This window comes from Vicia villosa, linkage group LG7 (assembly GCF_029867415.1).
Source record: "Vicia villosa cultivar HV-30 ecotype Madison, WI linkage group LG7, Vvil1.0, whole genome shotgun sequence".
In the NCBI taxonomy this organism is placed as follows: Eukaryota; Viridiplantae; Streptophyta; class Magnoliopsida; order Fabales; family Fabaceae; genus Vicia; species Vicia villosa.
Window position 1 is genome coordinate 3,270,382 of NC_081186.1, and position 21,218 is coordinate 3,291,599.

The 21,218-nt window shown below is 37.9% G+C and overlaps 1 protein-coding gene and 1 non-coding gene across 2 annotated transcripts; one reads left to right on the top strand and one right to left on the bottom strand.

Annotated features, from left to right (window-relative positions):
• Positions 1-19,179: 19,179 nt before the first annotated feature.
• On the bottom strand, positions 19,180-19,905 carry LOC131616994 (uncharacterized). Its single transcript, XM_058888393.1, has one exon. The coding sequence runs from the start codon at positions 19,903-19,905 to the stop codon at positions 19,180-19,182; it is 726 nt and encodes a 241-aa protein (XP_058744376.1).
• Positions 19,906-20,617: 712 nt separating this feature from the next.
• LOC131621186 (small nucleolar RNA R71) lies at positions 20,618-20,724 on the top strand. The gene has a single exon (XR_009289512.1). It is a non-coding gene; the product is annotated as a small nucleolar RNA R71 (small nucleolar RNA).
• Positions 20,725-21,218: the final 494 nt, after the last annotated feature.

Genomic DNA, 21,218 nt, shown 5'->3' on the forward strand with positions numbered 1-21,218 from the left:
GACCATGGGTCATTCATAAAGCACATTGAACATGAACAAATCACAAAATCTCATGAAATTTAACAAACCCTAACATTTTATAAAATTATGAAATTGAGAGAAATAGAGATCAGACACAATCATATACACAACATTACCCCATCATATAAACCTCTATCAATTCCACCAAATGCTCCACAAATCATTCATCAACAACCTCAAGATTGCAATTCTCACACAAACATGAATATTCGATTATGAAGTCTAATCTCTACCATACCCATCATCATGCTAACCCTTAGAGAGTAAGAACCCCACCCTTACCATCGCAAAAGCTTCACCTTCTTCAATAGAGTCCTTCCTCTTCATGCCATAGCTTTCCTCTTTCTTCCCTTCTTTCTCCTCTTTCTCTTCTTTCCACCAAAAATAAGTTATGAGACTCAATCTCTAAAACCCTAACCTTACTATCTCACTAATGCGCTTAATCCAAAACCCATCCAATGTGTTATATTTCTTCCACTTAGGCCCAATTCATAATTTTCCTTTAATTACTCAATTAAGCCAAATAACACACATAAATGAATAATCACATAAAATAACGAATATTATTCCCAATAATATTCCAGAACTACAATTGCTCGATAACTTAATTAATACCAACTCGCGATTGTATTTCTCCAACTAATTCGACTAATTAATTCGACCATACACTTAACTGCTCAATTCAACATATTAATCTAATTACGCCTTTAGAATAATACCGATAAATTCCGACTTCGACTAATTCTAACGAATATATCCTTGATTTAATTTAATTAAATAATTAAATTCGGGGTGTTACAATTATCCCCTACTTAGGATGTTTTCATCTTCAAAAATCTATCCGACATAACCATCCTCAACTTCGCTTCCAACTCTCCGATTCTCAGTTGCGTTTGACGACACTTCGACTACCAAAAAAAATCAATCTAACTTAAATCCAGTGTTAATTACTCGACATCTCTATGATATGCTCGTTAAAAACTTAATAACCACCTCAGGAATCTCCCGGCTTATCAATACTTAAGGTAGCAACAACTTTAACACGCTTATACATGGAGATACAATCTCACTTCATTAACTTAGCAACAAAGTCCCCACTGCTCAACAATACCTTGACATATGATTCTTAAGGTAGTAACACTCATAACCCTCATATACTTGGGTGTTCAAAGCCATGCCATTATCGTAACAACATCCTCAACATCAGAACACATACGTACTTTTATTCCCATAATTGTACATGCCAATCTTCAACAAACACCAACAACTCTCTCAGCCTCGTTGTATCACTCTTATAGTGACATCAACATAGCCAGCATACTCAACTCAGTCATAGTATGAAATGTCACTTCTTACTTACAAAGTCCAACAATAATATCATGACAATAGAAACCAAATCACTATAACATCAACTTAACAAGGTTACTCGACAAATATACCCAACTCCACCATCAACTAACATCCCTTATATCATCCTTATAAAATCCGCAAGTATTCACGAGAAAATACCATATTTCCAGTACATCGTTCTTATCTCAACACCCACCAAATCAAACATGCAGATCAAGACATATCATTCTCATAGGCTTCGGATACCAAGTTCTTCACCTCTAACAAACACACACGCATAACAACTGCGCCACCTTACACATCCGCTGCATAACACTGATAATCTATCTTAAGTCACCGTTCACATAAAATCTTTCCGTCAACTACATGGTTCACAAGTCTTAATCTAGTTCAGACTTAAACATCCATCACAAAATCGTTGTTCACACAACATTCTCAATCCTTCACTTTGCGACATTATCTCGCCTATAAACGAGCTTCTCAAACCTGTTCATTACTTCTTAACTTCTCGTGGATATTTTTCCGTTAATTCACACCAACCATAGAGAAATTGTCTTCACTACATAACATTCATCCCTTTACGCGGTATCAAACTAGCAAGTTACGTCCATACCATCCAATCACGACTTCTTCTACTATCGATAAGAGATTAAGGGTGATCAAGTCCTCAATTTGTCAATAGATAGCTGAAAACCATAATGGAGTATAAACCATCATTACCAACATTAATAATGTTCTTTTCCAACTTGTAGTCATATCACCAGAAGCACTATAACTCCATAATTCACTAATTTTCCAAAATCAATCGAAAATGCTAACACCGACGTGACATTCTTAAACACCTATGACGATACATCAGAACAAAATTCCTGTACGCCATTATTAACACTTCTTATTATTGAAATCATACTCCTCTCTTCGCATCTCCAACTCTTACTCGTGTTTCAGAATATTTCAATAACTTCAATAGCTTCTACCACTATCTCAATCACTTCCAATAATCCTACAGAAAGGTCTACCGCAATACTTCACTAATTCACTGATCCAACATTGACATCTTATGGAAGGCTACTCAACCAATGGCTTCACAGTCCATCAGTAGCGTTGGAACATTACAACTTCTAAATCCCATCTTCTAGGATTTATTCTTGTTACTTAACAGTTTCCTTCAGAAACATCTATAACTTGAACCACACTTGCATATCACCAATCGCTACATTGCTCCTCATCCTTCGAGTAGTAAACATCAACAATTCCTGCTCACCCTCTTCCTTAAGAGATTCAAACTTAACTAGCAACCAAAATTTTAAATCCAAGTCACCTTCGATTCGGGAAACAACAAACTCACTCGACACTTGCACTACCGCTAGCAGCAATATACTAACACCTTACAACTGAACATATCCAAGAAGCATAACTTCTCCCCCACTTAGCTTCAAACCAACTCCTGCAGACAAATGATCAGAAGAACTACAAGTACCGATAGTGTTTCACACACTTGTTGCACAAACAGGAATAAACAACATTAGACAACATTGGCCGGACAGATCGACCTGCTCTGATACCACTAATGTAACACCCCAATTCTACCGCGCAAGTATAAGTGAAAATCAGAGTGCATTTAAAAATATTCATCAAAAGATGGGATGTCACATTTCGACTTAACCAAACAAACACACTCATAGTGCATTTAATAAAGATACATAACATTCGGAAACAAAACTTTATCCAACAACTTCCAATTTCAACTTATAAACATCTTTCAATTCAACTTAAAACAAATGTCATCATGGAATACAACAATTAAATAATAACGACTAATCCCCCCGAGTGCTACGTATCAGAGCAATAGACACCAACTCGACTTACCTTAAAGTAACATAAAGACTTCATGAAGTCGCTTCGAACATCCACAACTAATCTCGAGTACCTGCCCATTTCCCATGGTAGGGGAAATATCACCAAAGGAGTGATATATCTTACAATATAAAGGAATGCATGATAAATAATATAGGAGATATATATCATACATAATTTCACCACTTCGCATCACATAACATCTTACAACAGTTTTCATCGCAAAACAACTTATCAATATAATACAACTTTCAAAACGGCAACAATGTCATTAATCAATTAAAACAACATATTCAAATTCACAATTATACTATCATCACGTCACAACAAACATATCATCTTCTCAACAATTCAAATCACATAATCAACTTATGAAATGGCAACAATGTCAACAATCAACCATGACAATATATGCAATTCACAAGTAAGATTCCAACACATCACGACAAACATTTCATCATCACGTCACAACAAACATCACATCATCTCAACAATCCAAACACAATTCAAATTCAATTCAAATGTGACTCAAACTTATGCATATGCATGTGGTACCATTGGAGTAAAACTCCCGTTTCAAACAATTGCCATTAGGCCGTCTCAAACATTTGCCACTAGGGTCGTCTCAAACATTTGCCATTAAGGTCGTCTCAAACATTTGCCATTAAGGCCGTTTCAAACAATGCAATGGATGCGACTCAATGATGCACATCCACAAATACCACATAAACAATACGTCACAACATCGTCTAATCACCACCAAACATTATCAATATAATGTCGAACTTCAACAACAACAAAATCATCATCATTCATAATAATGCATCACTTCACCTCACAATACGTCACAATTACAACTTATCAACATTGACCATAGGGTCTACAACAACGACTAATTCATCATGTTACAGAAACAACAACAATTCCAAATAATACAACAACAACAAATCCATTATATTACAACAACAAACATCAACATTTCATCTTATTAACGATAGCATCTACACATTCATCATATTCCACAATTCAAGTAATCATCATAACACGTTATATTCAACTTCATAATAAAAACATATTTATTTATCATTTCATCACAATACATCATTGTCTCATCATAAGGAAATTACATATCATCATCTTAATTACATTGTATCGTCATAAGAAAAACATACATCAAGTTATACCACAACATGGTTATGTCAATTCATCGCAAAGAGCATACTTCATATGTTAACACAACATAGTTCATCACTTAATCCTAATAAATATAATAGGAGACTATATCCTATGTATCATTTTATTGCATCATGGTATAGTTCTTTGTGTTAGCTTTCCAACGCTTCGAACGTCGCATCAATCGGAGTCCAGAAACTCAAGTTATGGCCTTTACCAAAATCTGTCAAAAATTCGATCCTCGGGTCGAAACATAAAATCCTAAGGTCGACGCATGGATGTTTCTACCCCCCTCGAGTTTGCTCAGGTCGACCCATGAGTCGACTCATGCTGGTCTTTTGGGAATCTATAGGTCGACGCATGAATTTCATAGGTCGACGCATGCTGAAGAAAACCAGATTTTCTGCCTTTTTGGGTTACCTAGGTCGACCCTGCCTATTCTATAGGTCGACTTATGATGCGTAAAAACATAAAAATCACCGTTTCCTTCCCCAATCTCCTCATATAACAACCACTAACCCTCATACGATTTATACATCAATTGACAGCAATTTAGCACACATAAGATTTCTAAACATGTTTCTAACCATGGGTCATTCATACAATACATTGAACATGAACAAATCATTAAATCTCATGAAATCTACTAAACCCTAAAATCATTCATCTACCAAACCCTAAAATCATTCATCAACAACTTCAAGAAATAGAGATCATACACAATCATATACACAACATTACCCCATCATATAAACCTCTATCAATTCCACCAAATGTTCCACAAATAATTCATCAACAACCTCAAGATTGTAATTCCAACACAATCATGGATATTCAATTATGAAGTCTAATCTCTACCATACCCATAGTAAGAATCTCACCCTTACCTTAGATAAAGCTTCACCTTCTTTAATGGAGTCCTTCCTCTTCATGCCATAACTTTCCTCTTTCTTCCCTTCTTTCTCTTCTTTCTCTTCTTTCTCTTCTTTCCACCAAAATAAGTTATGAGACTCAGTCTCTAAAACCCTAACCTTACTATCTCACTAATGGGCTTAACCCATAACCCATCCATTGTGTTATATTTCTTCCACTTAGGCCCAATTCAAAATATTCCTCTAATTACTCAATTAAGCCAAATAACATACATAAATGAATAATCACATAAAATAACAAATATTATTCCCAATAATATTCCACAACTACAATTGCTCCATAACTTAATTAATACCAACTCGCGATTGTATTTCTCCGACTCATCCGACTTATTAATCTGACCATAAACTTAACTGCTAAAATCAACATATTAATAAAATTACGCCTTTAGAATAATACCGATAAATCTCGACTTCGACTAATAGCAACAAATAAATCCTTGATTAAATTTAATTAAATAATTAATTAAATTCGGGGCGTTACAACATGGAACTTTATGCCGAATCTAAAAAGGTGCATAAATTTTGTAATCCCTTGTTCTTCTTTATTTTGGATTTCTCGATAGAATTTTCTGAGTTATGCATTATAAATTCTTCAAAAGTCCTTAATCACTCTCTAAAATGGTGTATTTCATAAATGCTACAAGGTCTCCAAAAACTGAAGGTGGAGAAAAACATAAGAAACGGGGGGGGGGGGGGGGGGGGGGGGGGTTTGAATTGAGATCTTTTCAAAATAAAATTTCCCTTTCTATACTTTTCTTTTTCTTCTTTTATATCTCATTCCATTGGATATGCTTTAGGCAATATAGTAGAAACTTTGTGATGCATAAACAAAGAGATATAATCATTTAGTTTCTTTTCTTTCTCAAAGAACTTCTGACTATGTTACGTACAACGAATACAACATAGAAGTTCTAGATCAATATAAACATTTAGAAAGTAAATGACACGTTCATTTTTATCCTGGTTCATCTTCTCAACTAAGGCTATCTCTAGTCCACCCTCCTCAGGTGATTTTTCCTCTCTCAACTGAGGACTTAATCCACTATAACCAAACTAATTACATCTGCATGATTGATCGCGACAATGGGGTATGTTTGTGATTATGACTGCAAGTGCACAGTCTATCGCATAATTTTAAAAGATATCGAACCCACAGGGACTAAGAATCGACCTAATGTAGTTAATCGCTACTACGTAAATCTAAGGCTAATATTTGATTGATTATTGATCAGACGGGAATTAAAAAGAAATATTATTAAATTAAATCTAGGATAATAATATCGGTATGCAATGGTCGGACTTAGGGGATCTAGTAAGCCATCGATGTGGATCGTAATTTAAAATCACTTTTTTGTAGAAATTATTAGTTTAAAAACCCTCCTCTCACACTCTCGTGTTTATTGATTATGATTTCACTATTAAACCTAAGTGAGCGCTCTCGCTGTATCAATTAAAGTTCAAAGTGATTTTTGAAAACCAATGAAAACTAATTACCCTTAAAGCGCTCTCGCTGTATTTAAGGTTAATGCCTAATTTCTAAGGTCTAGTTAAAATTTGAAACTCTCGTTTTTATTGATCCTAACTTCTATTGTTTTTCACTCTCGTTACAAAACAGTTTAATCAAGCGTTTAGAAATATCAGCCAGACAAATAAATTCAATTAATAAAATACATCGACAGTGTTACTCGATTCCCTCGGTTATGTGACCTTACATACCGATAAAAGGTATTTAGCCGGACATTGTTTTAATAAACGGAACATGATAGATATAGCATGTAAATAATGATCCAGGCATAATTCTATAAACTAACATAAACTGACAATGATAATTAAATGCAAATAAATAAACCTAAATTAATATAGCAAACTGAATTTGAAACAGAGAAGCACTGGTTCTTGAATCCGGTACTGAAATTGGGTTCTGAAAATTAAATTCGACTCTAAAACTAAAACTGAATCTGAGGCTGACAAAGAAAACTAAATCGCAATAGAGTTTCCGGTGTGGAAATCTATTGCCGGAAGCGGGTAGGAAATAAGAACAGAATTCGGAAATTGCAAAAGAACTAATTGACGGTAGTAGGGTAAAAATTGCGTAACCCTCTCAATGATTCTTGAGGGGTATTTATAGAGTTGCAGATTCTTGGGTTTGATCACGCTCCGTAGCTGTTGCTGTTCTTTCGGAGGAGAAAATGGCGGAGAGTTGGAAAGCCGTGTCTTCTGGGCCTGGGTGTGTGACTAACGTCACACACTATTATTCAAGGGGGTGCCGAACGGCGTAGGGGGGTTGGTGCCGACCGGAAGGTGCCTCAGGGTGCCTTCCGTCACGTGCCACTCACTCTTGCGCATATTGGGCTTGCGTGTGTTTGGGCCTGGTTCTTCTTGTTATTTGCACCTCCTTATTTAAATGTTCTTTTAAGCAATTCTTCTCCATTTTAAGTCCTTTTTCCGACTATTTCTTTTGCAAGCTCCGATTAAATAAATTTCTGAAAACAAATAGAAATACCGGCATAATACAAAATAAAATAATAAAACCAAAATAAAATAGAATAATAATGCATGTAAATTAAACTAAATATACGATACGTTTTCGTGTTATCAAACTCCCCCACACTTGAACTTTGCTTGCCCTCAAGCAAACAATCAAGAAAAAGATTTTACACATGCATGACAATCGTCTCGATTCGTACTCGTCACGACGATACTTTGTTAGAGACACCAAAGCTCAATGTAAACATTAAAGATACAGTAGCGACACTGGACAACTCCGGCTTATGCAGACCAATTCAAATCATGCTATTACAGCTCATCTAGACCTTTTCGCTAGATTTTGCTTGTTTTCATTCGAGCGCAATCACATTAAGCCCTTTATCTTCACACTCACATAGTAGAGAAACCGGTTAGTGACTCCGATCCTTATTAGCACGGGGCTCTGACACATTTCTGTGGTACCCACTTCTTTAACCAATTGTAAGCTGCGGGGGATCGAACCGTAATTCGCCCTACCAAGTTCAATATCAGATACTTTTTGAACCAACTGACAATAGGTTTCTTTTATTGTTTGCGAGATATGCATCCTTTGGGTTAAATGACCGGGTGAGGGTCACCTAGCTTAGTCAGTGCAATCCTTTAAATTCTTTACTGAAAAATTTCAGGATCATTCACTTATATTCATCAGCTCTCTACGTAGTTTGTGTTTAAGACGGCGTCGACTGCTGAATAAACTACTCAAAGCTACGTTAAAGCTAGAGATTAAAGACTTTGAAATATTAGGTACTTAAATTGAGTCTTGCATAAATCGGAGTTCTAGAGTGTCAAGACTGTAGCGATTTTGTTTGCTAGTGCTTCAGTTCTATCATATCACAAATTGTTGTATTCTTGTACTCTTCGAGCGTGTCAAGCTATGCGTATAAAGTAAAAAAAAAGTTTATAGTCCAAGTAGGCGGAGAATTCGACAAACGGAAAATACTCGCATATATTAAACTTAAAGTACATGGGTTGGAATGACAGGAAACTAAAATATTTTTTTTAGGGAAATACTGGAAATTAAATACTAGAATTTTAAAAACTACCGAAAATAATAAAGTGAAAAGCAGCAAGCTTCCTCCCCCACACTTAAACGTTGCTTTGTCCTCAATGCGACCTTGTGTGGTAGAAATGGTGAAAATTCACTACTCATTTCCTCTTCCTCGTGCTCTTCCTCCTCTTCGACCTTCATCGCCGTCTCTAATCGAAACTATCCTAGCATGGTACACATACTCATGTAAGCCTTCAACACGATATGTCAAACATTGCATTTCTTCAGTGAGGTCTGCAATGCTACGATTATTCCAGTACACATAGTCGTGTTGATCTCTTTGCATTTCACGCATCAGCGTCATCATTTCATTCTGACCCGCCTCAATCCTTTGATGACACTGAGTTTCTTCCTCATGGTTGCGTATCATCTCTCTATACACATCATCCAGTGTGACTGGTTGATTCCTTCTTCGGGGTGGAGGTACAGATTGTCGTGCAACATTTTCAGGATTGGGTTGGGGGTTTTGATCGGGCTGGGGCTCTCCTTGATTCATTTCTTGTTCAACCTCATCCACATTATCTGCATTATTTCGATTATCTTCTACATTCTCACCAGGAGCAGGTGCGTCGAGATCATAGATCCAGTTGTCTCTGCGGTCTATCCTAGTGATCTCGATGTTTGGCAGTATGACACTACGAATTTCCTTGTTTCGCACCATGAGGTTATACCTTCCGTCTGGTCTTGATTTGATAAGGCGACCAGCTCTGCAGTTATTGATATCCATAAAAACGGGTGGTAGAGAAGGTATATTTTCGAGCCTATCATTCATGTCGAGGGCTCGAGCTATACTAGTGACAAGCCATCCTACACAGAATGGTGCATTTCCTTCTCTTGATACGAGAGCTTGAATGTGAGACATAAGGAAGGTGCTGGCATTGATCCATCGATTGGTAAAAGCACAATAAAAGAAGTATAACTCCTTACTATTGACTTTGTTGCTGTTGGTTCTTCCAAAGATAGTATTCGCTAAAATGCGGTGGAAGTAACGCATAGTCGGGTTATGAATTTGTGAAGAGAAGCGCATGTCGGGAGCGACATTATCATTACCGGATATTCGACGCGAAGTTTCATTTGAGGCTCCTTGCCAGTCAAGCTCGGGCAGAATTCTATAGTTGGATCCTTCAACACGTGGGAACCGAAAAAGAGCACTAATGCTTCCTTGATTCATGGTGTATTCTCGGTTGAATAGTCGGAAGGTAGCGGTTCCGATAAGGTTGTGAGAAGTGTCGGTGGGTATGTTGTAAATGTAAGAGCTTAGGAAATCCAAGGTTAACGCCTCGTATGTGGGGTAGTCGAGTGTGCTCACGAATGATAAACCCGTTTGCTGGAGTAATATTTGCACACCAGTTTCGTACAGCCCCAAACTTTGCAAGCTATCGATATGGGCGAACCATGATGCTTCCACCCCTCTCTGAGAAAAACGTCGGTATCGGTTTCATTGAATTTCTCCCGCTTCTCCAATTCGGAAAATAACACCGGGGAACTCTTCTTCATTTTGGTTGTTGAGGTTAGCCATAGTAAATTTTCTGCTAGAAGTGTGAAAGAAATTGCAGAAGAAATAGCAGAAAAATACTTGTGGTTTATGGTTCTGTTTGTGGCAGTGGTACAATATATATAATAGAGAATGAATCAGTAGATTGAATGAGTGTTGAATGGAATTAAGGTGAGGTTTGAATTGAAGTTGGAAATGGAAATTGAATAAGCACTGATAGGTTTGAACAGAGGAGAATTGGTTGCTTCTGGCTTGGAACGAAAAAATGCGCCTTTCTGCATTTAAGGAAGGCGTCAAACGGAAGGAGGGAGGTTACACCGACCGGCGTGGGCCCCTCTCTGGTGGACGGCAGACATGCATGTACATGCATGTGCGTCTGTCTTGCGTGTTCTGTGTGTTGCGCAGAGATTCCAATAGCATTTTGACCAGAATGCATGCATTCTTAGTGGACCAACATTATTTGGCATAAATACTTTTGATTGGTAGTCAAAGTATTATAAAGGGTGTGTACATAATTCTCAGTAAAATAAATAAATAGCCTATACCAATATAAATTTTTATAACAGTAGCAGAGTAGAGTATAGGTAGCAGACTAGAATTGTGTTGTGTTCCACAGATACATTAGTGCAGCAATATTTATTTTTAACAATAGCATATAGCAGCAATTTTTATAATGCACACACACATGGATTTAGCAGATGAAATAAAGCAGAGAAAAAATAATAAAAACAGATTAAAGAAAATGCTGAATTTTTATTAGAATCAAAAACTGAAAATTAAAACTTTGTTCTAAAAATAGAAATACTAACTAATTAAAATGCTGAAATTTGAAAAACTAAAAATTTAAAACTTCTAAAGCGGTAAATCCTAACTAAGCATTCCCTTCCCCCACACTTAAACTAGACGATGTCCTCATTATCTAAATGTAAGAGTTAGAAATAAAAATTAGCGGTCTTCAATTAGCCACTTTTCGGAGGCGGGATGGACTGAAAGTGTTGATGAAAACTCTCGAGATTTGCCGTGACTAAATCCATAAATCTGTGGAAATCTCCTCGGAGTCTCCCTAAATCGGTGTCCTCGGATCACTTTCTTCTTCCTCGAAGTCATTCTCAGCTTGTCCTTCCAAGTCATAAATCCAATTTTCTTTCTTGTGAACACTTGTGAACCTAATGCAAGGTAGAGCAAAATGATTAACTGGCTCATAGTTCACGAGAAGCTGATAAGGTGGAGACTCGTAGTTGCTAATCAAGCTCTTGTTGAAGCAAAAATCCATGTCCATGGATTTGAATCCTCCATAAGGAATCAATCTAGCAAGCGGGCCTCTCAAAGATAAAGCACGGGCGATCTTAGTAACAAGACCCCCTACAAGGATAGGGCCGATGGTATCTTGGGCCAGAGTGGCCATCCTAGCAAGCATAAAGGAGACTCCCATAACCGGTCTGGCTTGGAAAACACACATCATAATGCCTAACTCATCCTTAGTCACCGAAGTATCGCCAAAAGGTTTTCCAAGAAGTGTGAAAGCTAGAATCATCTATAAATACCTAATGGCGGGATTGTGGATTTCTGAAGAGAGTCGTAGATCATTCTGGTTTCTACCAGATATGGTACTCCAAAAGTAGTCAACAATGTTTTCAGGGAAGTACTCATCATCGACTTCCAACAAGGCATCCATGCCTGTGGGATATCCTAGTAGCTCGACCAACTGACGGGTGGTGAAGCGGTAGGTGAATCCAAACAGCCTGAATGAAACTCTTCCTCTGTTGAAACCTAATCCAAGTCTAGGCTCATATCGGAAGGAACTCAGAAACTCTAAGGTCAGGTTGCGGAAAGTGGGTGTACGGATGGTAAGGAGGTCCTCCCATCCAATCTGATGAAGCATAAAATGCACACTTTCCCAGATACCTAGAACTGTCAGGGTCGCATCATGCGAGAAAGCGGTGAGACCCATCTCACGCTGTGCCAGAATCTCATATCGTCTCTGCTGATCCTCACTCCCAAAAGTAACTAACATGTCATCAGTGAAATCCATCTCTAAAGTCAGAAAAGTGGTTAGTACCCTGGAATTTTTTATAAAATCAGAAAGAAAAGTTTTAAGTTAGTATGATTTAAAACAAAGAGTTAGTATTTTGAAATAAGAGTGCATAAAGAAAAGAAGATAAATTTTAATAAAACATTTAAAATTAAAATGACTTAACGGAAAATTAAAGTTTAAAGGCGGGTTGTCTCCCACGAAAGCGCTTTGTTTAACGTCGCAAGCTCGACGAATCGATGGTTAGTTCTTCGACTCGGAGATTAACTCTACGAGCTTAATACTATCAGTGTAGTCTTTATTTTCAACAATATGGTAATGTTTCAATCGCTGCCCGTTTACAAAGAAGCTATCGCTCGATTTTCCTTTAATTTCGATAGCGCCACTCGGATACACTTTGGTAACTTTGAATGGACCAGACCATCTTGAACAAAGTTTTCTTGGGAATAGCTTAAGTCGAGAATTAAACAGTAGCACCACATCTCCCTCATTGAATTCTTTCCTTGTGATGCGTTTATCGTGCCACTTCTTTGTTCTTTCTTTGTAAATCTTAGCATTCTCTCGTAAGCATCTAATCTAATTTCTTCCAACTCGTTGATATCCAATAGCCTTCTTTCGCCTGCGGCGGTGTAACTTAGGTTTAAGGTTTTTATTGCCCAGTAGGCTTTATGCTCTAGTTCTACCAGTAGATGACAAGATTTACCGTATACTAATTTGAAGGGCGTGGTTCCTATTGGTGTCTTGTAGGCGGTTCTATACGCCCATAGTGCTTCGTGTAACTTAGTTGACCAATCCTTCCTAGATGTGGCAACAACCCTTTCAAGTATTTGCTTAATTTGTCTATTCGAGACTTCGACTTGTCCACTAGTTTGTGGGTGATAGGGCGTTGCTACACGGTGTCGGACTCCATATTTCACTAAGAGTTTTTCGAAAATTCTAGATATGAAGTGGGATCCTCCGTCGCTAATGACTAATCTTGGTACACCGAATCTTGGAAAGATTATATTTTTGAATAGCTTAATAACTACTTGTGCATCGTTTATGGGTGAGGCTACAACTCCTATCCATTTAGATACGTAATTGACTACGACAAGTATGTAGTTATTTCCAAAGGAAGATGGGAAAGGTCCCATAAAATCGATTCCCCACACATCAAAGATTTCTACTTCTAAAATGCCCTTTTGTGGCATTTCATCTCGTCTAGATATGTTTCTAGTGTGCTGACATTGGTCGCAGTTTCTAATAGCGATGTGGACATCCTTCCACAGGTTGGCCCAAAAGAGACCGGCTTGCAAAATCTTAGCGCATGTCTTTGATGTGCTTGCATGCCCACCATAGAGGGCATCATGGCAATGATGTATTATGCTTTCTATTTCTTCTTCTGGAACACATTGTAGCAACCTGCCTAAAATTATAACTTAGAGAGTCGCCACCTATTCTACCAAGGCGAATAGGAAACCTTTAATGGTTAAGAGATTTAGGGTAAGATACTATATTCGGGTTAAAGGAAGGTATTAGGCACCCAAAACCCTTTCCTAAAGGTTAACATTGCAAAGATAAGGGTTATGGCAAAACATAAAGAAAGGTAACAAACAGTTAACAGGGTTAAAGACATGATTAAGATTTGGAGGAGGGGGACTCGCCTTGTTGCCAAGTGCCTACGTATCTCCTTAGGGAGAATTAGAGTCAACGTAGTTCGGGAAAGGTTGTACGCCATTAAGTTAGAGTTTGATCTGAGATGGTTGAAAAATTGTTCAAGGCTTTTGAAATAGCTATGATAGTTAAGAAATTGAAAGGTTTCTTGGGAAGTGTTTTATAGAGCTTGGGCGTACAACCCTGATTTTAATTTGTATTATTAACCGCGATAATCGATTGATTCAATTACCATAGTTAACAGATTAACAGTTATATCGTTACCAATTTTAATCGATTGATTTGATTATCACTAATAATGAATTATAGTATTTTTAATAATTTTTATGAATTGATTGGCATCAATACCCCTCGTAATCGATTGATTCGATTAAAAAGAATAACGCATTAAAATTGGATAAATAATAATAAAGAGAAAAAAGTTAATCATCGCGACTAATAAAATAGTCGAAACCATTTAACCACATAGAAATTAATTATCTTTTAATTAAATAACATTTTAATTAAAGTCATTATTGCCCATAGCGATTAATCGATTTAATCGGCACGAACAATAAATTATGACTTTTTAATACAAGTATCAAATATTAATTTTATTTAAAAAATAATGTTTATTATATTGATAAATATATACATATAAGGGAATTAATCAAAATAAATAAATTATTTGAGATAATTAAATTATTAATAGAAATCATGATTCTATGTGACTGGATTTGAGGTTTATATCATGGGGACTAATCCTGAGCGTTGGATCTAAGCTAGTGGCAGTCATATGGTTCCGATTTGAGGGACCATGGTAATACCTAGGGCTGTGGGCGTACTGGATCAAGGTTAGAATTTCCAGAAAAAATATATATGTGGGAGCTGGGTATCGAACCCACACCCCCAAACTCAAGTCATGCCTTTGCCAACTCGACTGCACTCAACATGTGTTAATATATCGCGCTCCTCAATTCATATAAAAAACAAGGACCAAACTTAAAGACGCGCGCAAAAATTCAAAAGAACCAGTAATGTGACGACACATCATCGTCGTCCCCAAAGATTTGCAAAAAAGACTGTAAAATCTCCTACGGATTTGCTACGATTTTTTTCGTAGCTGGTGTACCTGGAAAATAGCGATTAGGGCCTGCACGTATATAAATCTTTCGCACCACCTGAAATCTTTTCATTTAAGCCATGCGAACTCAGCCATGTATTCAATTCCCCTCAATTTTAATCCTAATTAAAACCCCCAAACTAAAACCCTAGAACTCGAATAGGGCTCTAATGGAAAAACATATTTAAGGCACGCAAACATCAAGCAATCAATCCAGAAACGATCGGAACACACATATAAACCACAATATGCAAATAAATTGTAATGAAGATGCATAAATTATTGGAATCGGGTTCAACTCATTAGCGACTTACCTGGGCTTGTATGGAGGTGTTCTGGGGGTGTTGAAGCAGCGTGAGTATCCAGACACGTTTAGAATCCTTCAGTGAATCTTTTCCACCCTTCAATTCTTGTTGAAAACCACAAATTCCTTGAAACCGATTTTGAGTTCTTGGAGCTTTTTTTGTGTTCTTGGAACTCTCTCTCTAGGCAGAATTTTCAATCCTCATTCGTGTGCCCTCTCTCCTCTACTTATAAGGGTTGAATTAGGTTAGAAAAACTCCACAAAAACCTCTTGAATCCAATCTTGCATCTTTTAGAGATTTGATTTTATTCTTTGAATTAGAACTTTCTATTTTGGCCAAATATTGTACTAATCTCTTTCCAATCAATTTGTCACGAAATTGCTTTATATTTAGCCATTAATGTTGATTGAAAATAGTCAATATGGATCTTTTTCACATAATACTTGATTTTCTCCAATTATATCATTTTATATCATTTTTAAATAAAATAAAAAATCATATAAAATAAAATAAAAGGTGAAATTCGTGGCTTATGGTTTGGGTAGCTTGTAGATCAAGTTTGAGTCATAAAATATAGGCTCACTTGCAAAAAATTCAATTTGGACCTCCTTTATATCACATTTGGTCTTCTAAAATTACCCAACTTTGACCAAGCATATCTCACTCAATTTTTAGGCTATGAGGGAGTTCTAAGACTTTTTGGAAACTCAAGAGGTCCTTTATAAGCCACTCTGGAACATATTTTTCATTTGGAGCTTTTATCTTGACCATATCCTCTTTGACAAAAAACTGCTTTTGAAGGATGCTTGAAAAGGACCTGTAATCTTTTGCTTTGTACCTCTCAAATGAAGCATTTTTAGCCTTGGCTTGTGAGACACAAAGTTGTAGAGAATCCAATTTCCTTCAAAATAGGCTTTGAGTGGAGAATTTTTGATGTTCCATGTGGAAGTTATGGTCAGTCAAAGTTGAGTTGACTTTCTCCTAGAGAAACCCTAATTTGAACCTTTTTGTATTTGTTCATCTCTGAGTTTCTACTGATAAATCATGATCAAACTTTGATCAAATGATGGATATGCACCCCTATACTTGATGTTTGACCAATGATCATAGGTTTGAATCATGCTTTGATTGTAGTTGACCTTTAGGTTTGGATCAGTTGACTGTGGATCTTGGGATTGCTTGAGCAGGTAACCTTTGGAGTTGTGCCTTGACTTTTTGCCATGGAGTTGCATTAGATCACCATGAACCATATACCCTTGATTAAGAACCCTATCTTATTGATTTCCTTAAGAGAATCTCAAACCCTAACATTAGGAGGCTCTTGGCTAGGAGTGTTGTTTGGGTGGAACCCTAGTCTTCTGAATCCTTATAGATTGAAATGAATGAGGCAAATTTCGGGGTATGACACACATCGGCGGAATATCTCATCAGCTCCTCTCTTGAATAGCAAGGGTTCATCCCAATAATACTGTTTAAGGTCAATGAAGAACTTCTTCTTTTGTTGATAAGTCATGTCGGGCGGAAGCACTCTCGCAGCTAGGTAATTGACGAAATCAGCATACCATGGCAGTGTGGTTCCGGTGCTTAGTGTCTTAACGGTTTGCGCTTTAGGTTGTTCCAATGTGTCGCTTTCGGATTCTAAATGTGCTATTAAGCGTTCGTAGGGGAAATCATCGTTGATTGGTGTTTCTTCTGTCTTAATACCTTCCATCCTAGATAAATGGTCGGCTACAACGTTTTCGGTCCCTTTTTTATCTTTGATTTCCAAATCAAATTCTTGTAGTAGTAGGAACCACCTTAATAGTCTAGGGTTTGCATCTTGTTTAGCTAGTAGATACCTAATGGCTGCATGGTCGGTGTAAGCTATTATCTTTGCTCCTATTAGATAGGAACGAAACTTATCTAACGCGAAGACCACAGCCAGGAGTTCCTTTTCGGTTGTGGCGTAATTCATTTGCGCAGGGTCTAAGGTCCTACTTGCATAGTATATTGCGTGGAGTTTCTTATCTTTCCTTTGGCCTAAGACAGCTCCTACAGCATAGTCGCTTGCATCACACTTAATTTCAAATGGTAAATTCCAGTCTGGTGGTTGCATTATGGGTGCGGATATCAGGGCTGTCTTTAGTACTTCAAAAGCTTCTAGACATTCATCGTCGAAGTTAAACTCAACGTCTTTCATTAAGAGGCTAGTCAGAGGTTTAGAGATCTTAGAAAAGTCCTTTATGAATCTTCTGTAGAAACCTGCGTGTCCCAAGAAGCTCCGTATCTCTCTAACTGTTTTTGGGGTTTGGAGATTTTCTATTACTTCGATCTTTGCTTTATCGACTTCAATTCCTCTTTCGGAGACTACGTGTCCAAGTACAATCCCTTGTTTAACCATAAAGTGACACTTTTCCCAGTTTAGGACGAGGTTAACTTGTACACATATGTCCAATACTTTTTCTAGATTTGAGAGGCATCCTTCGAAATCTTCCCCATACATAGAGAAGTCGTCCATAAAGACTTCCATGATGTTGTCTATGTAATCAACGAAAATTGACATCACTCATCTCTGAAATGTCGCAGGGGCGTTGCATAATCCGAAAGGCATTCGTCTATAAGCGAATGTTCCATAAGGGCACGTGAAGGTTGTTTTCTCTTGGTCTTCAGGGTGAATTGGGATTTGAAAGAATCCTGAGTAACCATCCAGGTAGCAGTAATAGGAATGTTTTGCTAAGCGTTCGAGCATTTGGTCAATAAAGGGAAGAGGGAAATGGTCTTTCCTCGTGGCTTTGTTTAACTTACGATAGTCAATACACATCCTTGCTCCAGTCACCTTTCTTTCGGCTATAGACTCGCCTGACTTGTTTATGGTAACTGTTATGCCTCCCTTCTTTGGTACACAATGGACCGGACTTACTCACTGACTATCGGAAATTGGATATATAATTCCGGCATTCAGAAGTTTGGTAACTTCATCTTTAACTAATGTGCTCAGGATAGGGTTAATCCTTCTTTGATGCTCCCTAGAGGTTTTGCAATCTTCTTCAAACATGATGTGATGCATACATATGGAAGGACTTATTCCTTTTAGATCAGCAATGTTATATCCTAACGCAGATGGATACTTTCTTAAAACTTGTAATAGCTTCTAAGTCTCTGTGGCTCCTAACTCTGTGTTGACTATTACTAGTCTTTTGAGCTCATCGTCTAGATATTCATACCTAAGAGTCTTGGGCAATGGTTTAAGGTCCAAGGCTGGTTTCTTTGGGCAAGGCATAGGGTTGGGTGTTAAAGCTAAGCATTCGCTTAAACTATCGTCTCGATATTCCGGACGCTAATTGTCATCTTCGAAAATCAGGGGCATCGGAATCTTTATAACTTCAGAGTAAGATTCTTCTGATAGTCCTATCTCTCTTACACATTCATCAATTACATCCACCAGATAACATGTGTCTTCTATAGCTGGGGCTTGAAGGCATTGTGTTAGAATAAACTCGACCTTCTCCTCACCTACTTCGAATGTCAACTTGCCTTTCTTTACGTCTATAATGGCTCCTGCGGTAGCTAGGAAAGGTCTTCCTATGATTATAGGAGTATTGACGTCTTCTTTTATGTCCATAATTATGAAATCCGTAGGGATGTAGAATTATCCAATGCGGACGGGTACATTTTCAAGAACTCCTACAGGATACTTGACGGATCAGTCTGCAAGTTGTACTGACATCTTGGTTGGTCTTAGATCTCCCATGTTTAGTTTCTCGCAAATGGACAAAGGCATTAGGCTAATACTAGCTCCTAAGTCGCATAAAGCTTTGTCTATGACAAATTTTCCTATATTGCAGGGTATGGAGAAACTTCCTGGGTCTTTCAGCTTAGGTGGCATCTTATTTTGAATTATTGCACTACATTCAGCAGTGAGTGTTATGGTCTCGTTGTCTTCTAATTTCTTCTTATTCGATAGGATTTCTTTTAGGAACTTAGCATATGAGGGCATTTGGGTAATGGCTTCTGTAAACAGAATTGTGATGTTCAACTGTTTAAGAAGTTCAACAAATTTCTTAAACTGCCCTATGTTTTTAGATTTCTCGAGTCTTTGAGGGTATGGGATAGGTGGTTTATAAGGTGGTGGAGGTATGTATGGCGCTTCTTTCTCCTCCGTCTCGCCTTCTTTGTCCTCTCTCTCTTTCGGATCACTCGGTTTATTCTTGGGTCTACTTTCCTCCTCAGTTGTCTTCCTAGGGCTTTGGAACATAGCAGGGTTTTTAAGCCTAGGGTCAGTCGGTTCATCCATCTCTCTACCACTTCGCAGAATAATAGCATGAGCGTGTCCTTTTGGGTTTGGTTGTGGCTGTCCTGGAAATGTCCCAGCAGGTGCGGCAGTAGGTGCTTGTTGCTGTGCCACTTGAGAGATTTGTGTCTCGAGCATCTTGTTGTGAGTGGCCAACGCGTCTATTTTAGTTGCTAACTATTTGATTTGCTCATTAGTGTGCACGTTCTGGTTTATGAAATCTTTATAAGTCTGAGTTTGAGTGGCTATGAAATTTTCCATCATTATTTCTAAGTTAGACTTCCTAGGGACGTTAGGAGCAGCGAATGGTGCCTTTTGATATCCAGGTGGTACACTAGGTGCTTGACCAGGTGCGTACAAAGCATTATTGTTCTTGTCCGAGAAATTAGGGTGATTATTCCATCCTATGTTATACGTGTTTGAGTAGGGGTTTCCTTGAGCATAGTTTACTGGTTCGGGGGAAACTCCTGCCAAAAGTTGGCACTTGGGGGCAGCATGTCCATACATCCCGCATATTTCGCAATTGGGGGAAACAGCAGCCACGGCGGCTACAGGTGCTATAGTGAGGTTTTCAATCTTCTAAGTTAGGGCATCGACTTTGGCGTTAACGCAGTCGAGGCTACTTATCTCGTACATCCCACTCTTCGTTGAAGATTTCTCTCCAGAAGTTTTCTCTGATTGAGCTCTTTCGCTTCCCCATTGATAATGGTTTTGAGTCATACTTTCGATAAGTGTGTAAGCATCAGCATATTCTTTATCCATCAGTGCGCCACCTGCGGCGGCGTCAATCGTAAGTCTCGCATTGTAGAGGAGACCATTGTAGAAGGTATGGATGATTAGCCATTATTCTAAACCGTGATGTGGACAAAGTCTAAGCATGTCTTTGTATCTCTCCCACGTTTTGAATAAAGACTCGTTGTCTTTTTGTCTAAACCCATTGATCTGGGCTCTTAGCATGGCGGTCTTACTAGGTGGAAAATAACGCGCCAGGAAGAATTTCTTAAGTTCATTCTAGGTCGTGATAGAATTGGCGGGTAAAGACTGATGCCACGCTCTAGCTCTATCCCTCAGTGAAAAAGGAAAAAGGCGCAGTCGGATAGCTTCCAAACTGACACCATTTTCTTTTACAATGTCTGCGTATTGCAAGAACACTGACAAATGAATATTAGGATCTTCCGTTGCATTTCCAGAAAATTGGTTTTGTTGTAGAGCTGACAACAACGATGGTTTAAGCTCGAAATTATTCGCTTCAATAGCAGGAGCAGCGATGCTATTGTGAGGTTCAATTTGCGAAGGAATAGCATAAGATTTGAGAGGACGCAAGTGCGAGTACGTCGTAATCGACGTGATACAGTGATAGAACGCTCCGGTTCGGGAATTCGCAGCACTAAGTCTTCACTTCGAGAGCGAGTACTTGGCATGCACAAAGGGAATTAGAATAATTGAGTTTG